The 16,917-nt window shown below is 38.4% G+C and overlaps 1 protein-coding gene across 3 annotated transcripts in view; it reads right to left on the minus strand.

The window, feature by feature from the left end:
- The window catches only part of CRPPA (CDP-L-ribitol pyrophosphorylase A), a 326,035-nt gene that overhangs the window by 162,389 nt on the left and 146,729 nt on the right, over nt 1–16,917 (minus strand). For all 3 annotated transcript variants that reach the window (XM_056118424.1, XM_056118423.1, XM_056118422.1), the window contains 2 exons: nt 5,786–5,878; nt 5,259–5,351 (listed from right to left, as the gene is read on the minus strand). In XM_056118424.1, the coding sequence (XP_055974399.1) occupies nt 5,259–5,351; nt 5,786–5,878 (186 nt within the window). The remainder of the gene's footprint in view (nt 1–5,258; nt 5,352–5,785; nt 5,879–16,917) is intronic.

The raw sequence follows: 16,917 nt of genomic DNA on the forward strand, positions 1-16,917 counted from the left end.
CTAATCTTTTCCCATTATATTATTTAACACATTCATGAAAGCATACAAAGAATAAGTATATATGATACACTGCACATTGGATTGATTCTGTTCCTGTCTCTGTCACTGGTGAATTGTGGAACTTCTGGAAACAATTTACATCTCCCCGACCACTTCTCCAGATGTGAAAGTATCAAGTGTCAGAGGAGGGTGTTTTTCTATATTTTTATGTGCTGACATATTCAAATATTAAACATTTTGAAGTATCTTAAAAATCACATATTTGAATTCACTATGTCAATAAACCACTTCCTAGTAACTAGAACTAAATTAGGAACTTTGAAGATTTATGTTTTTCAAAGCATTAGAATTCCATATGGGAATTATTTTATAGAGTAAATTCATAAAAAGATTCTTATCTATCATAAGAACCAATAAAATCATTGTCTACATATTCAGAGAAAAGTAAAAGGTTTGCGTAATTATTGGGATAATTACCATGTTATATGGAAAATAGTACTGCACTGTGCTGTGGAGAAATCATAAACTATTAAGAAAAGAAAATTAAAAACTTTGCCTCAGCCCTCAAGTTTGAACTTATTCTACTTGTTGTCAATCTCTTCTTGATTTTGAGGCTTTAACTTTTATTTGCTGCCTATTATATGATTCTGTTATGCTTATCTAATCTCATAATCATGCCAAGAAATTTTTTTAGGAACGTTTGCCTGACTCAGAAAGATCAAAATCCCTATTATATTTTGGACCTGAGAATGTCCTTTTTGAGTGTTTAATATTTGTTTCATGTCATTCTGATTAGAAATCAGTCTCATTTATTTAGTTTTGTCCGATAAAAACTTTCTTCTCCATCTCTTGGTAAAAAACTTCTTAGATATTATTTCAATACAAAAAACCCGGGGATGGGGGGAACAAATAGAATCTTAGAATTTTTTTGTATTGTTTAGTTTAGGTTAAAAAAAATCCGTGGTTTTAAATCAGAAATTTCTATATTTACATTTTGGTATATTCTAATATAATTAACATATGATTTTTTTCTAAACATTTGTTCACCATTATTTAAATATTAAACAAAAAAAACTAAGTGTCCATCAATGGATGAGTGAATAAAGAAGCTGTGGTATACATATTCAGTGAAATACTACTGAGGAACTAAAACCTACGAAGTCATGCTTTTTGTGATAACAAAGTTGGAATATGAGGTGATCATGCAAAATGCAGTAAATTGGGAAGTGAAAGACAATTACCATATGGTTTCACTCAAACATAGAATAAAAATAAAGCAAACCCACAAAACAATCAAAAAAAGTTCTTAATAGTTTGTGAAAAATGTTGGTTAACACAAAGGAATGGGAGATATGATTATTAGCATCTAGGCACTGGACCTTTGATGATGGGTGCAGTGAGTCTTACAAAACATAGGGAGGACAAAAGCTACATCCCTTGGACCAGAGATTACAGGATTTCAGGTACTTGCCTTGCACATGGCTGGCCCCAGTTCAATCCCTCATAACTTCTGTGATACCCCCAAGCTTTGCTAGTAGTAAACTCTGAACACAAAATCAGAAGAAAGCATGGAACACTGTCAGAAATGCTCACCTGCCCCAAAAATCCAGATAAAGTTATATTTAACATTCCTAAAATCCTACATTATTTTAAACTTAGTAAAAAATTATTTCGAAAAAAAAGGGAAAAAGATGAGTAGAAAATAGTGAGATAGATACATCCCATACTGATAAAAATATGTCTAGTAGGAGTTTTCAGATATTCCTTCTGAAAAATGATTGGAAAAGAGGCTAGCAGAAGACTTATACCTCTAGGTAACTATAAAGGAACGGTCAGCAATAAGGTCAGTCAAGTCAGAATAAAAACTTGATTTCTTGAAGACATATGATATGCCAAACAGTATCATAAATAACATCTGAAAAGTACTCTCAAACATAATTGCTTCACAATTTTACATTTGCAAAAGTAGAAATATTCATGAGGTTTTTATTTTTAATAGTATAAGAATAATATTACTTTTTAATTCAGTTATCTAATATTCTCTGAGTGATAGCACAGCGGGTAGGGCTTTTGCCTTGACGTGGCCAACCCAGGTTCGATTCCTCTGCCCCTCTCGGAGAGCCCTCCTAGCTACCAAGCGTATTGCACCTGCATGGCAAAGCCTCGTAAGCTACCCATCACATATTCAATATGCCAAAAACAGTAACAAGTCTCACAACTGGTTGTGAGACATTACTGGTGCCCGCTCAAGAAAATTGATGAACAATGGGAGGGCAGTGCAGAGCAGTGCTAATCTAATATTCTCTATTAAATATTTTGTAAAAACTAGGTCAGAGAAGTCTAGAGCCAACAAAAGTATACTTGTTATCTGACCATGTTTCCAAATACTTATAGTTAAAAGATTAAAGATGACCTCATAATATATAAAGATTTAATGACACACAGAGTACTTATAAAACTGTCTCACTTTAATGCTGAGATTTCAGCCCAAGTAGCCAAAATTTTAATTCCTAATGCAATAATTTGTAAAATATTGATAATTCAAAAAATTAAAGGAACTAAATTATATTTATCAAAATAAAGCAGTAACAATAAAACATTGATAAAACTCTTCAATCATACTCAACACTAACAAAAAAAAATGAAAACATGGTGAAATCAGACTATCTGAACAATATAAAACAAACTAAGAGGGAGCCTGGAGGAATAGTCGGGCAGGTAAATTGCTTGCCTTGCACCAAGCTGACCTTGGTTCAATCCCTGGCATCAATATATTCCCCTGAGCACAACTAGAAAGGATCACTGAACCTAGCCAGGAGTGAGTCTAGCACTGCCGGGTGTGACACAACAAAAGAAAACAAAACAAAGCAAAGCAAAGCAAAAAGGAGCCACATCAAATCAAAACACCTTTGCCATAGAAAAAAATAACTGCATCAAAGTGAAAATCCTTTCTATTGCATAGATCTCTGCATAACACATATGTGATGATGATTTAATATCTAAACATACAAAGAACTATAGAACACACACACACACTAGAACACACACACACACACATACATACCCACAAACCAGATTTTAAAACAAGCTGAGGGTCTGAGTAGCTACTTCTCCAAAGAGTATGTGTGTATTGTCAAACACAAAATGTGTATAGTATTATTGCAGACATAAAAATTTTGACACAATGAGATATTACTTCACATGTGAAGTAACGATTATCTAAAAGTCAAGAAATGACAAATGTTGAAAAGGATAAGGAAATAAGTAAGCCCTTATACTCATCTGGTGTGACTATATATTTGTGTATCATTATGGAAAGTAATATAAAAATTTCTTTAAAAATTGAAGATAGGAATTGCATTACCATTGAGTTAATCTACTTCTGGATATTCACTCAAAATATAAAATGACACTATACTAATAAGAACTTACAGCCCCTAAACTTATAGCAGACTTATTTACATTATTTACAGCAGTCAAGACCTGGAAATAACCTAAATACTCAATGAATATATGTGTGTGTGTGTGTGTGTGTATGTGTGTGTGTATAAGGTCCCCCATTATAGGTTTCTTTTTGTCCAGTTTCTTATAGAAAAGCAATTTTGACAGAAACAAAGTAGAAAGACCATACATAGTAGTAGAATACCCTAATATGTATAACATCTTTTTAATTAAATATCTTATATACATATGTGTGCATGGATGTTTTTTCTTATGTAACCATACTCTACATATGCATATCTGTTTATATATACTTTCATTTCCTGCTATGACTTTACTTGTCTAGAGTTGGTTTTGTCTTTCCTTTGTCTTTAATTCTGTTTTCCACAAAACAAATAACATGAGACTCGCTATGCAAGGTTTGAGAATATAGTAAAGTATGTGAATGAAAATAATCCACAATAGTAGAGTGCTAGAGAATGTGTGACTAAACCCAGGGATCATATTAGGGGAGTGCAAGAAATCCTGAATCATTTCACAGGATTGGAAAAAAGAGGAGCCAGACTATAAGTGAAAGGATTATTGCATCAATGAGTCAGCACTTTGCCATTAAGTCTTTGCATTGCAGTTGGAATAATTGGAAGACTTCATTTGAACCCTTAACACAACGCTGAGTTATGAATCTCATTTTCAAGAAATGGATTCTCAGCATAGCAATGTGAACAATGAACTAAGGATTATGTCAGTGATTCCTTACTCTCTTCCTGGTCCTCTATTGCCTCTTTGAAACAGTATCTTGGAACACGAAGGAATAAAATGGTCAGTCAAGCTAGCTAATATAAAGAGAATCTGGAGTATCAAATATAGAGACTTTGCTTTCTAAAATTAGCAACAACCATGAAACTTATATCTAGAGCACATACTAAGTACATGTTAAGTAAAATACTCAAATCTTGCCCCAAGGCTAATTTGCTTCTACTTCTATTGCTCACTTTGGAGTTATCTGTAGAGTAAACTATCATCACTACTTTCCCTTGATTTTTATAAACACCTAATAAGAATTAAAGTTCTATATTATCGGAACTTTCATATTATAAAATAGCCCTGGGCTTATACTTTGGCAATGGATAATTTGACTAATGACCTTTTGAGAGTGTTTGCAATCCCTTTCCACAGCAAAATAATACATACTACAGATTCCTCAGAGTCTGGCTACCCTGTTCTGATTTTCTCCCTTTCTGCTTCTGTACTTTGATCCCCCATTTATTTCACAGTTTAACAGACCAAACAAGTATATTCCCCTACAGTAAACATAAACATCCAGTCTTCCACATAAAACATCACACGAAACTTTTCATGGATTATTATTCTAGGAATTCTTTTAATCTGTTGCTTCTCTACTTTTGTTCTACATGGTACAGAGATCAGACAACTGCATAATAATGTTTTCTTCCATTTTGTTGTTTTCCTCTCACTGTTTTAAGTTTCTGATTCAGTAGCATCCTGGTTATACTCTCTTTAAATAAATAAAAAGACATTTGCACATTATCAACTCACAATATACCTTATGATGGTAACACATGAAATAAAATCGGTTGCCAGCTAGACTGAATAAAATTCTTTCCAAGTTTACCTGATGAACCAAATGACTGCAATAATGAGGGGAAAGAAGTCATAGTAAGTTGTAGAAAGGTCTAAAAGAAAGAAGAAGCAGCTTCTCATTGGGGTCAGTTTATTCACTTGAACAAAAATTTGTTAGACAGTAAATTTGAGCTACAAGAATGAAAATATATTTTCTTGAGAAAAAAATTACTTACTGAAATAACAACAACAGGATATAAAATGGAAAGATCACTCTCTTGAAGTATATTCAGTAATTTCTGTGTTTCTTGGAAATCACAGGTCATCTCCTGAAGGACCAGAATAACAATGAAAGGAGTTTCACAAGTGCTCTATAAGTTAATTCAAGGGGAAAGATAACAAAAATATTCCTCAAGTATAATTTTAAATTTTTACACAATTTTAAGTAGCAAAGGTTATGATTATTAACATTTGAACTTCCCATTTATCTATTCTATGTCTTATTACCTGTTGTATAACACATACAAAACAGAAAATTTTAAATGTTATCTAAAGCAAATTTCTCTCCGTAACACCGAGATAAGCTTGTTAGAAAATGGTATTTCACTACTTCAAAAGAAAATAAATCCAAATATATTTTAATAACTCCTCATATATCAAAAATTTAATTTTAAATATTTAAAAACCAAGAAAAATATATTATCTTCCACATTACATCTACACATATCCAGAGCAAATGCAATTCATTGTATTTACTACTTACATTTACACAAACAAAATTGTAGCATTGTTGTAAGATAATTTTCTGAAGATCTTTGTCAGCATGACATAGAGCCCCAGATGTAACTCTTACATGCTATGAAAAATAAAAGAAAAAAAGCAAATTTAAAAACTATACAGTTCAAATATGAATATGAAGAAATCTGTAGCAAAAAATTATGGTAGGAACTTAAAGCTATGGGTCATACTTACAAATAAAAATTTTCATACTAAAATTCATCAGTGTACCAAAAAAATAATACACTTGAAGTAATCCATAAATGATGATTATTACTTTAGAATATAGGGTTTAAGGCTACTTTTCAGATCAGAAAATAAGAAGTTTGTAAAGGATTGGAATATGATCACTGTCACTGTCACTGTTACTGTCCTCCCGTTGTTCATCGATTTGTTCAAGTGGGCCCAGTAATGTCTCCATTGTGACACTTATTACTGTGTTTGGCAATTGAATACATCACAGGTAGCTTTCCAGGCTTTGCCATGCAGGTGAGATACTCTCAGTAGTTGCTGGGCTCTCCGAAAGGGAGGAATTGAATCTGGGTCAGCCGCTTCCAAGGCAAACGCCCTACCTGCTGTGTTATCGCTCCAGCCCAGATATGCTCAAGATAAAGCAAATAATCTGATTTTTCTTACACAAAGAATGTATTGCAGTGAGTGCTGAAATTAAAGGTTTGCATATTGGGTACTTGAGAGGGTCATCAAAAGAAATATAATTTAAATTTAAAAAGTTAATTAGGAAGTATTGGAGGATTCTAGGATTAAGTAGTATAGCTATGAAAAATAGATTTAGCAAAGCCTAGAAAAATAAGTTAGAAGCAAGTAAACTAAACATTATCATAATAGGAGAGATAGATGAACTCATTAAGAGACAGATTTAAGAAATGAAGAACTGGATGTGAGGGCGATCTGGCTGCGACATCTGTCACCCATTGATCGCCAGGGTTGATTCGGCTGATCTGGCTGGCCAGGCGGGTGTCGCCTTCCTCCCTCACCCCTCCATGTGCGTCCCTCCCGAAGCTGCGCGCTCGGTCGAAGAGGACGGCCTTCCCCAAATAGAGACAGACCGGTCTTCGGTCGAGGGTATACGAGTAGCTGCGTTACCCTGCTAGAACCTCCAAACAAGCTCTCAAGAAATGAAGAACTATTACTATAAATAGTTTAATATTAAGTTTAGGAGAAATAGTAAAAATTTAACTAAAATTTTATAATAAAGATTTTAATTCCATATAATTTTATAATTAGCTTTTACTTTATTTTAACATATGAACAAAAGCTAAACAAGGGATCTGCTCTAATAATATCTATTCTAATAATATATTAGAATATTATATTCTAATATAACCTATATAGGCCATATATACTAATTGATATAAACCATATGATACATACATATACATGGTATTTATGTATGTATCATACATCTATTTCCACAAAAAATACATTTTAGTAATTAATATTTACATTACATTTAGAATGCATTTACAACACAAACACAATTTATAATCAAATAAACAATGGTTTTTCCCTAGTTACTATCAAGTTCTAAATTTGTAAGAGCCTTACTTATCTACATAAGTTTACATTAACCTTAATCTTATACACTTATTTTCTTTTGTTTTGGGGACCACGCCTGGCTGTGCCCAGGGCTTATTCCCAGCTCTGCACTCATTGCTCACTCCTGGCAGAACTTAGGGAGCCATATGCAGTGTGGTATGGAACCCAGTCAACAACAAGCAAGGCCTGTACTCTATGCTGCATGTACTATCTCTTTGACCCCTTAACTTGACACATAAGGCATTTGAGAAAAAGAAATAAAGGTTTTGAGGTCTCAATTTTACTACTGAAATTAGATGACTCAAAATTACAATTTTTTTTGTTTAAAATTCTTACTCTAGTGAAAAGTTCTCAACTAACATCACATGTATTGAAAAAGGAAATGGAGAAGTTGGGTTCCAGTGTGCAACATTAGGTTTATTCAATGTCACCTCTTCTAGAATTCAAGAGAAGAAAATTTGCCAGAGATTCTCACATTGAAAAAAATCCAAGTATTTTTTAAGAAATTGACAGTAAATTTAGCTTCAGATTGACTTTTCAAGATTGTTTCCTTCAGAGACATCTTGCAAAGACAGAAATGTTTCTTTATAGAAATTTGCTTAAAAATAAAAAAAAGAAAAAGAAATTTGCTTATATTCCAGAAAGTTAAGAGAAGTCTTGGGGATGTTATTCACTGGTAGGTGCCTGTCTGACTGATGCATCTCTGAAAGTTTGATCTTTGATACTACCCTACACACTAAATACAGTCCTGACAGCATTGGCCTTTGGAATTCCAGGTGCTACACACACACACACACACACACACACACACACGCACACACACACATGCACACACGCACACACACACACACAAAAGTGAATTTCCTACAGGTTCACAGGCAAATATGTGCAAGCATTGCAATCATATGTGTGATCTCTCATAAACACTGCAACTTCTTGGTCAACTCAAGAAGAACAAACTGAAGTGTGTGTGTGTGTGTGTGTGTGTGTGTGTGTCTGTGTGTGTGTGTGCTGGGAAGGTAATGTGAGTAATGAATAGGACATAGATTTGCAGAGCAGTTCAAAGTAATAAACACAGTTCCTCTACACATAACAAGAAAATACACAGATTTGCAGGAAGTCATTCTTTAAAGACAGTAACTTTCCATAATCAAGATTCTAGCCCTAATCAACACTTAGCCTTCCTGTCTCCTTACTGCTGCTGTTAAGATAAATTATTTCTCTGATCTTAGAGTTTCACATTTCTAACCAGTATTTATAATATCGACAACTGGCACATTTTGCCTACAAGTAAGATACAATGCTCGGATCTTGCCAAGTTCCTGACTTGACAGGCAAAACATAAGACAATCACATCACTAATTTTAACTATAAAAATGTGTAGAGGGGCTGGAGCAATGGTACAGCAGATATAGCGATTGCCTTGCATGTAGCCGACTTGGAACACAGGTTCGATCCCACACAGATAAGGTCTCCCGAGAACTAATTCCTGAGTGCAGGGCCCGGGGAGGAACCTTGAGCATCACCAGGGGTGTGACCCAAAATTTAAAAAAAAAAGTGAATGGAGAATTTTTAAACAGTCTTATGTGTAAATTCACTGAACATCTGAGCTCAAAAAGCAATGCAGAGATGCCATAAAGGAAGATCTCAAACAGAGAAGAGCAGCAATGCTGGTAGATGCAGCAGAAGCCAGGAAAAGCATTAGCAACACCTGCCTGTCCTTCGCCAACTACAAGACCAAGATGACTGCCCTCCGACGTCCTGATGGATCTATCACATCTTCCAGAAGGGCAACGGAGAGGATTATCCATAACTTCTACTCAGATCTCTTTGATAGCCACGTCCACCTGCCCACATACCAAATCCGTCATGATGAATATGTTGTTCCCAAAGTTCTCCCTTCCGAAATCCCACACGCCATTTCGTTGGTAAAGAAACAAACAGCAGAGGTACAGCCCGCCTCCAAGGGCCTGGGACCCTTTCTGGGCATGCGCAACCTCGATCCAGCCCCTAGACAGCCGGTGTTCAACCCCTGAGCTGCGCTGGATGGGCACGGAGGCCCAGCTCTGGGCAACAAAGCTGAACGGCTCCAATTTCAAACAGGTACAGCCCGCCTCCAAGGGCCTGGGACCCTTTCTGGGCATGCGCAACCTCGATCCAGCCCCTAGACAGCCGGTTTTCAAACGCTGAGCTGCGTGGGACTGGCACGGAGGCCCAGATCTGGGCAACAAAGCTGAACGGCTCCAATTCCAAACAGGAGACGTTCCCAACTCCTCGCCAGTGCCAGGGACTCTTTCCGGAGCCTCGGGCGCTAACGCGGCCGCGAAATATTTTCCCACTACGTATGCCATAGGAACCATAAGCTACCTTCTTAGATGGAAACTTCTCTATTTTAGCTCAGCCACTAGAAACACAGTAGCCAATAACTCATAAGCCTATCTTAACTCACACTGCATATCAAGCAGAATAGTAACAGTGAACATGAAGGACTAAACCACACCTCTCACAATGGTAAAGCAACGCAAAAGCCCACCAAACTTTCATATTGAAGAGTCTAGCCCAGATGACACCAACAGTACTGTAGTGTTAGACAACCTCTCTGACAAGGAATTCAGGAGGGAGCTACTTAGGATGCTTAGGGAATTAAAAGAAACAATGGAAACCAATGCCAATAGAAGACAAGAGGATCTGAAGGCAGAAATGAGGAAAATGCAATCAGAAATGTCACTTAATCACTTAATCACTTAATCCCCGTTATTCATCGATTTATTCGAGCGGGTGCCAGTAACGTCTCCATTCATCCCGGTTGCGTGCTAGCGTAGCCCAATGGTATCTGTTCGTTTTAGGAACATGTAGAGCCTCAAACCGATCATTTAGGGTCTTGACGAAGAAGTCTGACCATCTTATAGGTGGGCGTCCACGTGATCTTTTGATGTCTCGTGGAATCCAATCAGTAATGGCTCTAGTCCAGCGGTTGTCTGTAAACCTCATTACATGTCCAGCCCATCTGATTTTTGATGTCTTGGCAAATGAGACAGCGTCTCTGATTCTTGAGCGTTGACGAAGATCAGAACTCCGGATTCTATCTCTCATTTGAGTGAATCATGATATTCCAAGCATAGTTCTTTCGATTCCTCTTTGAGAGACCCGAATAGTGTTCTCATCCTGTTTTCGTAGGGTCCAGGTCTCTGAGGCATATGTTAATGCAGGAAGAATAGTGGAATCAAAGAGATGTGCTCGTAGTTGGAGGTTCTTTGTCCTTTTAGTTATTTCTTCAATGCTCTTGAAGGCATTCCAAGCCGCTCTCTTCCTCCTGCGTAACTCAGGTGCCAGGTCATTCATCATGTTGATTTCTCGACCTAAGTATATATAACTGTTGCATTCGGAGATGGTGGTTCCGTTGAGAGCGAATGGAGCGTCAGGAACAAGGCTGTTTCTCATAAACATTGTCTTCGTAAGATTCAGCTGTAGTCCAACCTTTCCACACTCACGGTCAAAGTCCGCAAGCATTTGTGCCGCTTGGCTGATGTTTGGTGTTATTAGAACGATGTCATCAGCAAAGCGGAGGTGGTGTAGTTGCCGACCATCTATCTTCACTCCCATGTTTTCCCATTCTAGTCGTCGCATGATGTTCTCGAGGGTGGCACTGAAGAGTTTTGGTGAAATGGTATCACCCTGCCGAACCCCTCTCTTGATATGGATGATTACTTCTTTGTAGAATGGTGAGATCTTGGTAGTGAATCCGCAATAGAGCTCACGAAGGATCCTGATGTATTGAGTTTGTACGCCCTGATTGGCTAGGGCTTCCATGACCGCTTCCGTCTCAACAGAATCAAAGGCCTTCTTTAAATCAATGAACGTTAGACAGAGCGGCATCTTGAACTCCCGAGATACCTCAATGAGCTTGGTTATTGTGTGGATATGGTCGATGGTACTGAATCCTTTTCGGAATCCAGCTTGTTCACATGGTTGTCCTTCATCTAGTGTTCTGCTAATCCTATTCAGGATGACTCGAGTGAATAGTTTGTAGATGACAGACAATAGGCAGATTGGGCGATAGTTGCCAATGTCGTGGATGTCTCCTTTCTTGTATAGTAGTACAGTCCTGCTGGTTTTCCATTGGGATGGAACCTTGCATTCAGACAGGTAGCGTGTGAAGAGTCAAGCCAATCTATTGATGAGTACTGATGGTAAGTTCTTCAGGTGTTCAGGTCTGATCTTGTTTGGGTCAGGTGCTCTTTGTTTCTTTACCGACGAGATGGCATGTTGGATTTCGGAAGGGAGAACATTGGGAACGACATATCCATCATGTGGTATGTGGTATGTGGGCAAGTGGATGTGGCTATTAAAGAGATCTGAGTAGAATTCATGAATAATCTTCTCCATTGCCCTTCTGGAAGATGTGATAGATCCATCATGATGTCGGAGGGCAGTCATCTTGGTTTTGTAGTTGGTGAAGGACAGGCGGGCATTACGAATGTTTTTCCCAGCTTCTGCTGCATCTACCAGTACTGCTGCTCTCCTGTTTTTGAGGTCATCCTTGATGGCTTTTCTGCACTGTTTTGCCAGTTCGGACGTCTGCTTGTGGTTGCCTGAGGCACGTGCCACACCACGTTGGCGAATAAGTTCAAGAGTGTTCGAAGAAAGACGGTTTTTTGTGGTTATCTCTCTCTTGGCATTCCTTGCACAATCATGGAGGTGCTGAATCATTCGATCGTATTCCTCATCAATGTTGTCAATGACGGCATCTTCCCATGTTGCTGCAACAGAGCCAAAGAGTTCCCAGTTGGTGGTTGTTCTGGGAGTCTTCTTCTTAAACCTTGCATTCTTTTCTCCTCGTTCTGTGAGGTAGAATTTTGCACGAAGAAGACGGTGGTCTGATCCCGTTTGGAATTTTGGGACAACAGCAACATCGGTTAGGCAAAACCGCCGATTGAATATGATGTGGTCTATTTCATTGTGGAACCGTCCATCGGGAGACTCCCATGTCCAACGTTTAGATTCAGCCTTTTGGAATTGTGAGTTACCATGGAAGGTTTTGGTTGACATGATGAACTCAGACAGTCTGTCACCTTGTTCGTTCCATTCCAGGCCATGGGTTCCGATGTGGAGTTCATCGACTGATCTTCTTGGTCCTATCTTGGCATTAAAATCACCGACAATGATCTTGTAGAAGGTGTGATCTTCTTTATAGAATTTCTCCAGCTCCATGTAGAATTTCTCAGTTTCTTTTTCACCATAACTGGATGTTGGTGCGTAGACAACAAAGATAGAAACTGCCGGTAGTGAGCCACATTTATTCAAGTGTAATCGTCCGATTCGGGTTGTTAGGCATTCAAATGAATCAATGCTTGTGACTAAGTTTGTGTTGACAAGGATACCGACACCACCGACGCCTCTTTTATCACATGTTCCAAGGAACAGTTCTTCTCCAGTGTCGAAAACAGCATGATGGGATTGACTGAGTGGGACCCGGGACTGAGATCTCTAAGCCTGCACGGTTTGGGACTGGACCTGTCAGTAGCTAAACAGCTACACCCTCCAACTGCCGTGTAACCCCAACAAAGGCCAGGATCCAAAGATTATCACAACAAGCTCCCGGGAGAGCACAAGGCAGAGTCTCCTACCCTGTGTCTGACTATCCTCGCCAGGGCCCAACAGCTGAAGACTTCCAGGCCCCAACCAAGGCCTTACTGGAGCCACTCTCCACACACTTGGATAAGCCTCAGACATAACCGAACTGGCAGAGGAACCCAGGTGTGTGGGACCCGGGACTGAGATCTCTAAGCCTGCACGGTTTGGGACTGGACCTGTCAGTAGCTAAACAGTTACACCCTCCAACTGCCGTGTAACCCCAACAAAGGCCAGGATTCAAAGATTATCACAACAAGCTCCCGGGAGCGCGCGGCCGCATTCGCGGCCGCGCGACTATTTATTTCATAATTTTCAGGATACCTTAAATATCCTTAAATATCCAACCCACATGGCAGAGCCTGGCAAGCTATCCGTGATCTATGCCAAATAGACCAAATTGATATGCCAAATCCAGTAATAAATGGATCTCATTCCCCTAGCTCTGATTATGCAGAGTCGAGAAAGATATGGAAGGAGAAGCTGATAAAACACCAAGGCAGACATGGGCTGCCAAAACGCAGAAAAACAAAAATGATTGTCTGTACTTTTAATGCTCATACGCTGGCATCTGCTGCATCCATTGAAGACCTTATGGTACAAGCACGAAAGATCAAGTACGACATCATTGGTCTGACCGAAACGAGAAGACATCAGAAATGTCAGACCTGAAAAATATCGTAGGCGAATTGAAAAGCTCAGTGGAAGGCCTCAGCAGCAGAGTAAGAGCTGCTGAGAACAGAATCAGTGAACTCGAAGATGAAGTTCAGAGACTCTCCAGAAAAGAGCAGAAAATGGAAAAGAGACTCACAATTCGCGAACAGATGGTTTCGGGATGAAGCCAAGAGGGGTAACATAAGAATTATTGGAGTCCCAGAGGTACAGGAAGAAAACCTTGATGAAGAAGAAACTGTCAAAGACATCATTGCTACAACGTTTCCAGAGCTGAAGAAAACTTGTGACCACATTCAGGAGGCCCGAAGGGTACCAGCTAGAAGAAATCCGAATATAAATACCCCAAGACAAAATGACCAAAACCTTAGACAGAGACAAAATTCTGAAAGCAGCAAGATCGAAGAAAGAAATCTCTTACAAAGGAGCATCCTTAAAATTCACAGCTGATTTTTCTGATGAAACCCTCATGGCCCGAAAACAGTGGTGGGACATAGTGAAAAAACTCAATGAAATAAATGCCTCTCCAAAAATACTTTACCCAGCGAGACTCTCATTCATAATAGAAGGAACAACACACAGTTTCACAGACAAACAACAAAAGACTCAAAACCATGGTTACAAGAACAACTAAATGGGCTACTTTAAGGCAAGAAAGGCCCCTCAAATACAACAAATTTTAAAAGAACAATGGGACAAAATCCCATAACAATAATCTCTCTCAATGTCAATGGGCTAAACGCACCAATTAAAAGACATAGAGTGGCAGGATGGATTAGAAAATTGAACCCAACATTCTGCTGCCTGCAAGAAACGCATCTCAATAGTCAAAGCAAACACAGACTCAGAGTCAAAGGCTGGAAAACAATCCTACAGGCAAACAGCTCCCATAAAAAAGCTGGGGTAGCCATCCTTATATCAGACCACATCGATTTCAGAGTGAGGAAGGTCATAAGAGACAGTGAAGGCCATTTCTTAGTGATCAAAGGATCTGTACAACAGGAAGAACTTACAATAATAAATGTATATGCACCTAATGAGAGACCAGCAAAGTACTTAAAACAACTACTCATAGATTTGGAAAAAGACATCAATAGCAACACAATACTAGTGGGAGACTTCAACACTGCTTTGTCACCTCTTGATAGATCAACCAGACTCAAGCTTAGCAAGGACATACTTCATTTGAGGGAAACAATGGAAGAACGGGACTTAGTAGATATATATAGGACACTTCATCCACAAAAAGCTGAATACACATTCTTCTCAAGCGTCCATGGAACATTCTCCAAGATAGACCACATGCTGAGCCACAAAACATGCCTCCATAAAATTAAGAAGATAGAGATTGTATCAACAATCTTCTCAGACCATAATGCGCTGAAATTAGAAGTAAATCACACACAAAAACAGAAAACTAAATCAAACACCTGGAAATTAAACAGTGCACTATTGAACAACAAGTGGATTAGACAGGAAATCAAAGAGGAAATCAAAAGATTCCTAGAAACGAATGAAAATGAGAACACGAGTTACCAAAACTTATGGGACACAGCAAAGGCTGTGTTAAGAGGAAAGTTTATAGCTCTACAAGCATTCCTCAGGAAGGAGCAGCGAACACACATAAGTAACCTAACCTCACAGCTTAAGAGCTTGGAGAAGGACCAAAAAAAGGAGCACAACCCGAACAGGAGAAAGGAAATAATAAAACTCAGAGCAGAGATTAATGAGATGGAAACCCAAAAAACAATCCGAAAGATCAATGAAACCAAAAGCTGGTTCTTTGAGAAAATTAACAAGATCGATAAGCTGCTAGCAAAACTCACAAAGAAAGGGAGAGAGAAAACCCTAATAAACCGAATCAGAAATGAAAAGGGGGTCATTACAACAGAAACCACAGAAATTCAGAGGATCCTCAGGGAGTACTTTGAGAAGCTTTATGCCACGGAACATCAAAACCTCGAGGAAATGGATAAATTCCTAGACTCCTACAGACTCCCAAGGCTGAACCAAGAAGACCTGGAATACCTGAACAGACCTATCACCATCAAGGAAATTGAACTGGTAATAAAAAGGCTACCCAAGCACAAAAGTCATGGCCCGGATGGATTCACTAGTGAATTCTTCCAAATCTTTAAAGAGGACTTACTCCCAATGCTCTTTAAGCTTTTCCACGAAATTGAAATATCAAAAACACTTCCGAACAGTTTCTACAAAGCAAATATCACACTGATACCAAAAGCAGACAGAGATACCACAAAGAAAGAGAATTACAGGCCGATATCCCTGATGAACACAGATGCAAAGATCCTCAACAAACTACTAGCAAATAGAATCCAACTACTCATCAAAAAGATCATACACCATGACCAAGTAGGATTCATCCCAGGGATGCAAGGATGGCTTAACATTCGAAAATCAATCAACATAATCCATCATATCAACAAAAGAAAAGATAAAAAGCATATGATTATATCAATAGATGCAGAGAAAGCATTTGACAAGATCCAGCACCCCTTTATGATGAAAACCCTAGCCAAAATGGGTATAGAGGGGACCTTCCTCAACATAATTAAAGCCATCTACCACAAGCCTACAGCAAGCATCATCCTCAATGGGGAAAAACTGAGAGCCTTCCCTCTAAGATCAGGGACGAGACAGGGATGCCCACTCTCTCCACTTCTGTTCAATATAGTACTGGAAGTACTTGCAATAGCGATTAGGCAAGAAAAAGATATTAAGGGCATTCAGGTAGGAAAGGAAGAAATCAAGCTCTCACTATTCGCAGATGATATGATACTCTACTTAGAGAACCCAATAACCTCCACCAAAAAACTCCTAGAAACAATAGACTCGTATAGTAAAGTTGCAGGTTATAAAATCAATACCCAAAAGTCCATGGCTTTCCTATACACAAACAGTGAGAGAGAAGAAAGCAACATGAAAAAAACAATCCCATTCACAATTGTGCCCCAGAAAATCAAGTACCTAGGAATTAGCTTAACTAAGGAAGTAAACGACCTGTACAAAGAAAACTACAAAACGCTACTTCAGGAAATAAAAGAGGACATGAGGAAATGGAAAGATATCCCCTGCTCATGGGTCGGGAGACTTAACATTGTCAAAATGGCAATACTACCGAAAGCATTGTATAAATTCAATGCAATCCCTATAAGGATACCCATGACATTCTTCAAAGAAATGGAGCAAACACTCCTGAAATTTATATGGAACAATAAGCCCCCACGAATAGCTAAA

Source organism: Sorex fumeus, unplaced genomic scaffold (assembly GCF_029834395.1).
Source record: "Sorex fumeus unplaced genomic scaffold, SorFum_2.1 ptg000037l, whole genome shotgun sequence".
NCBI lineage: Eukaryota > Metazoa > Chordata > Mammalia > Eulipotyphla > Soricidae > Sorex > Sorex fumeus.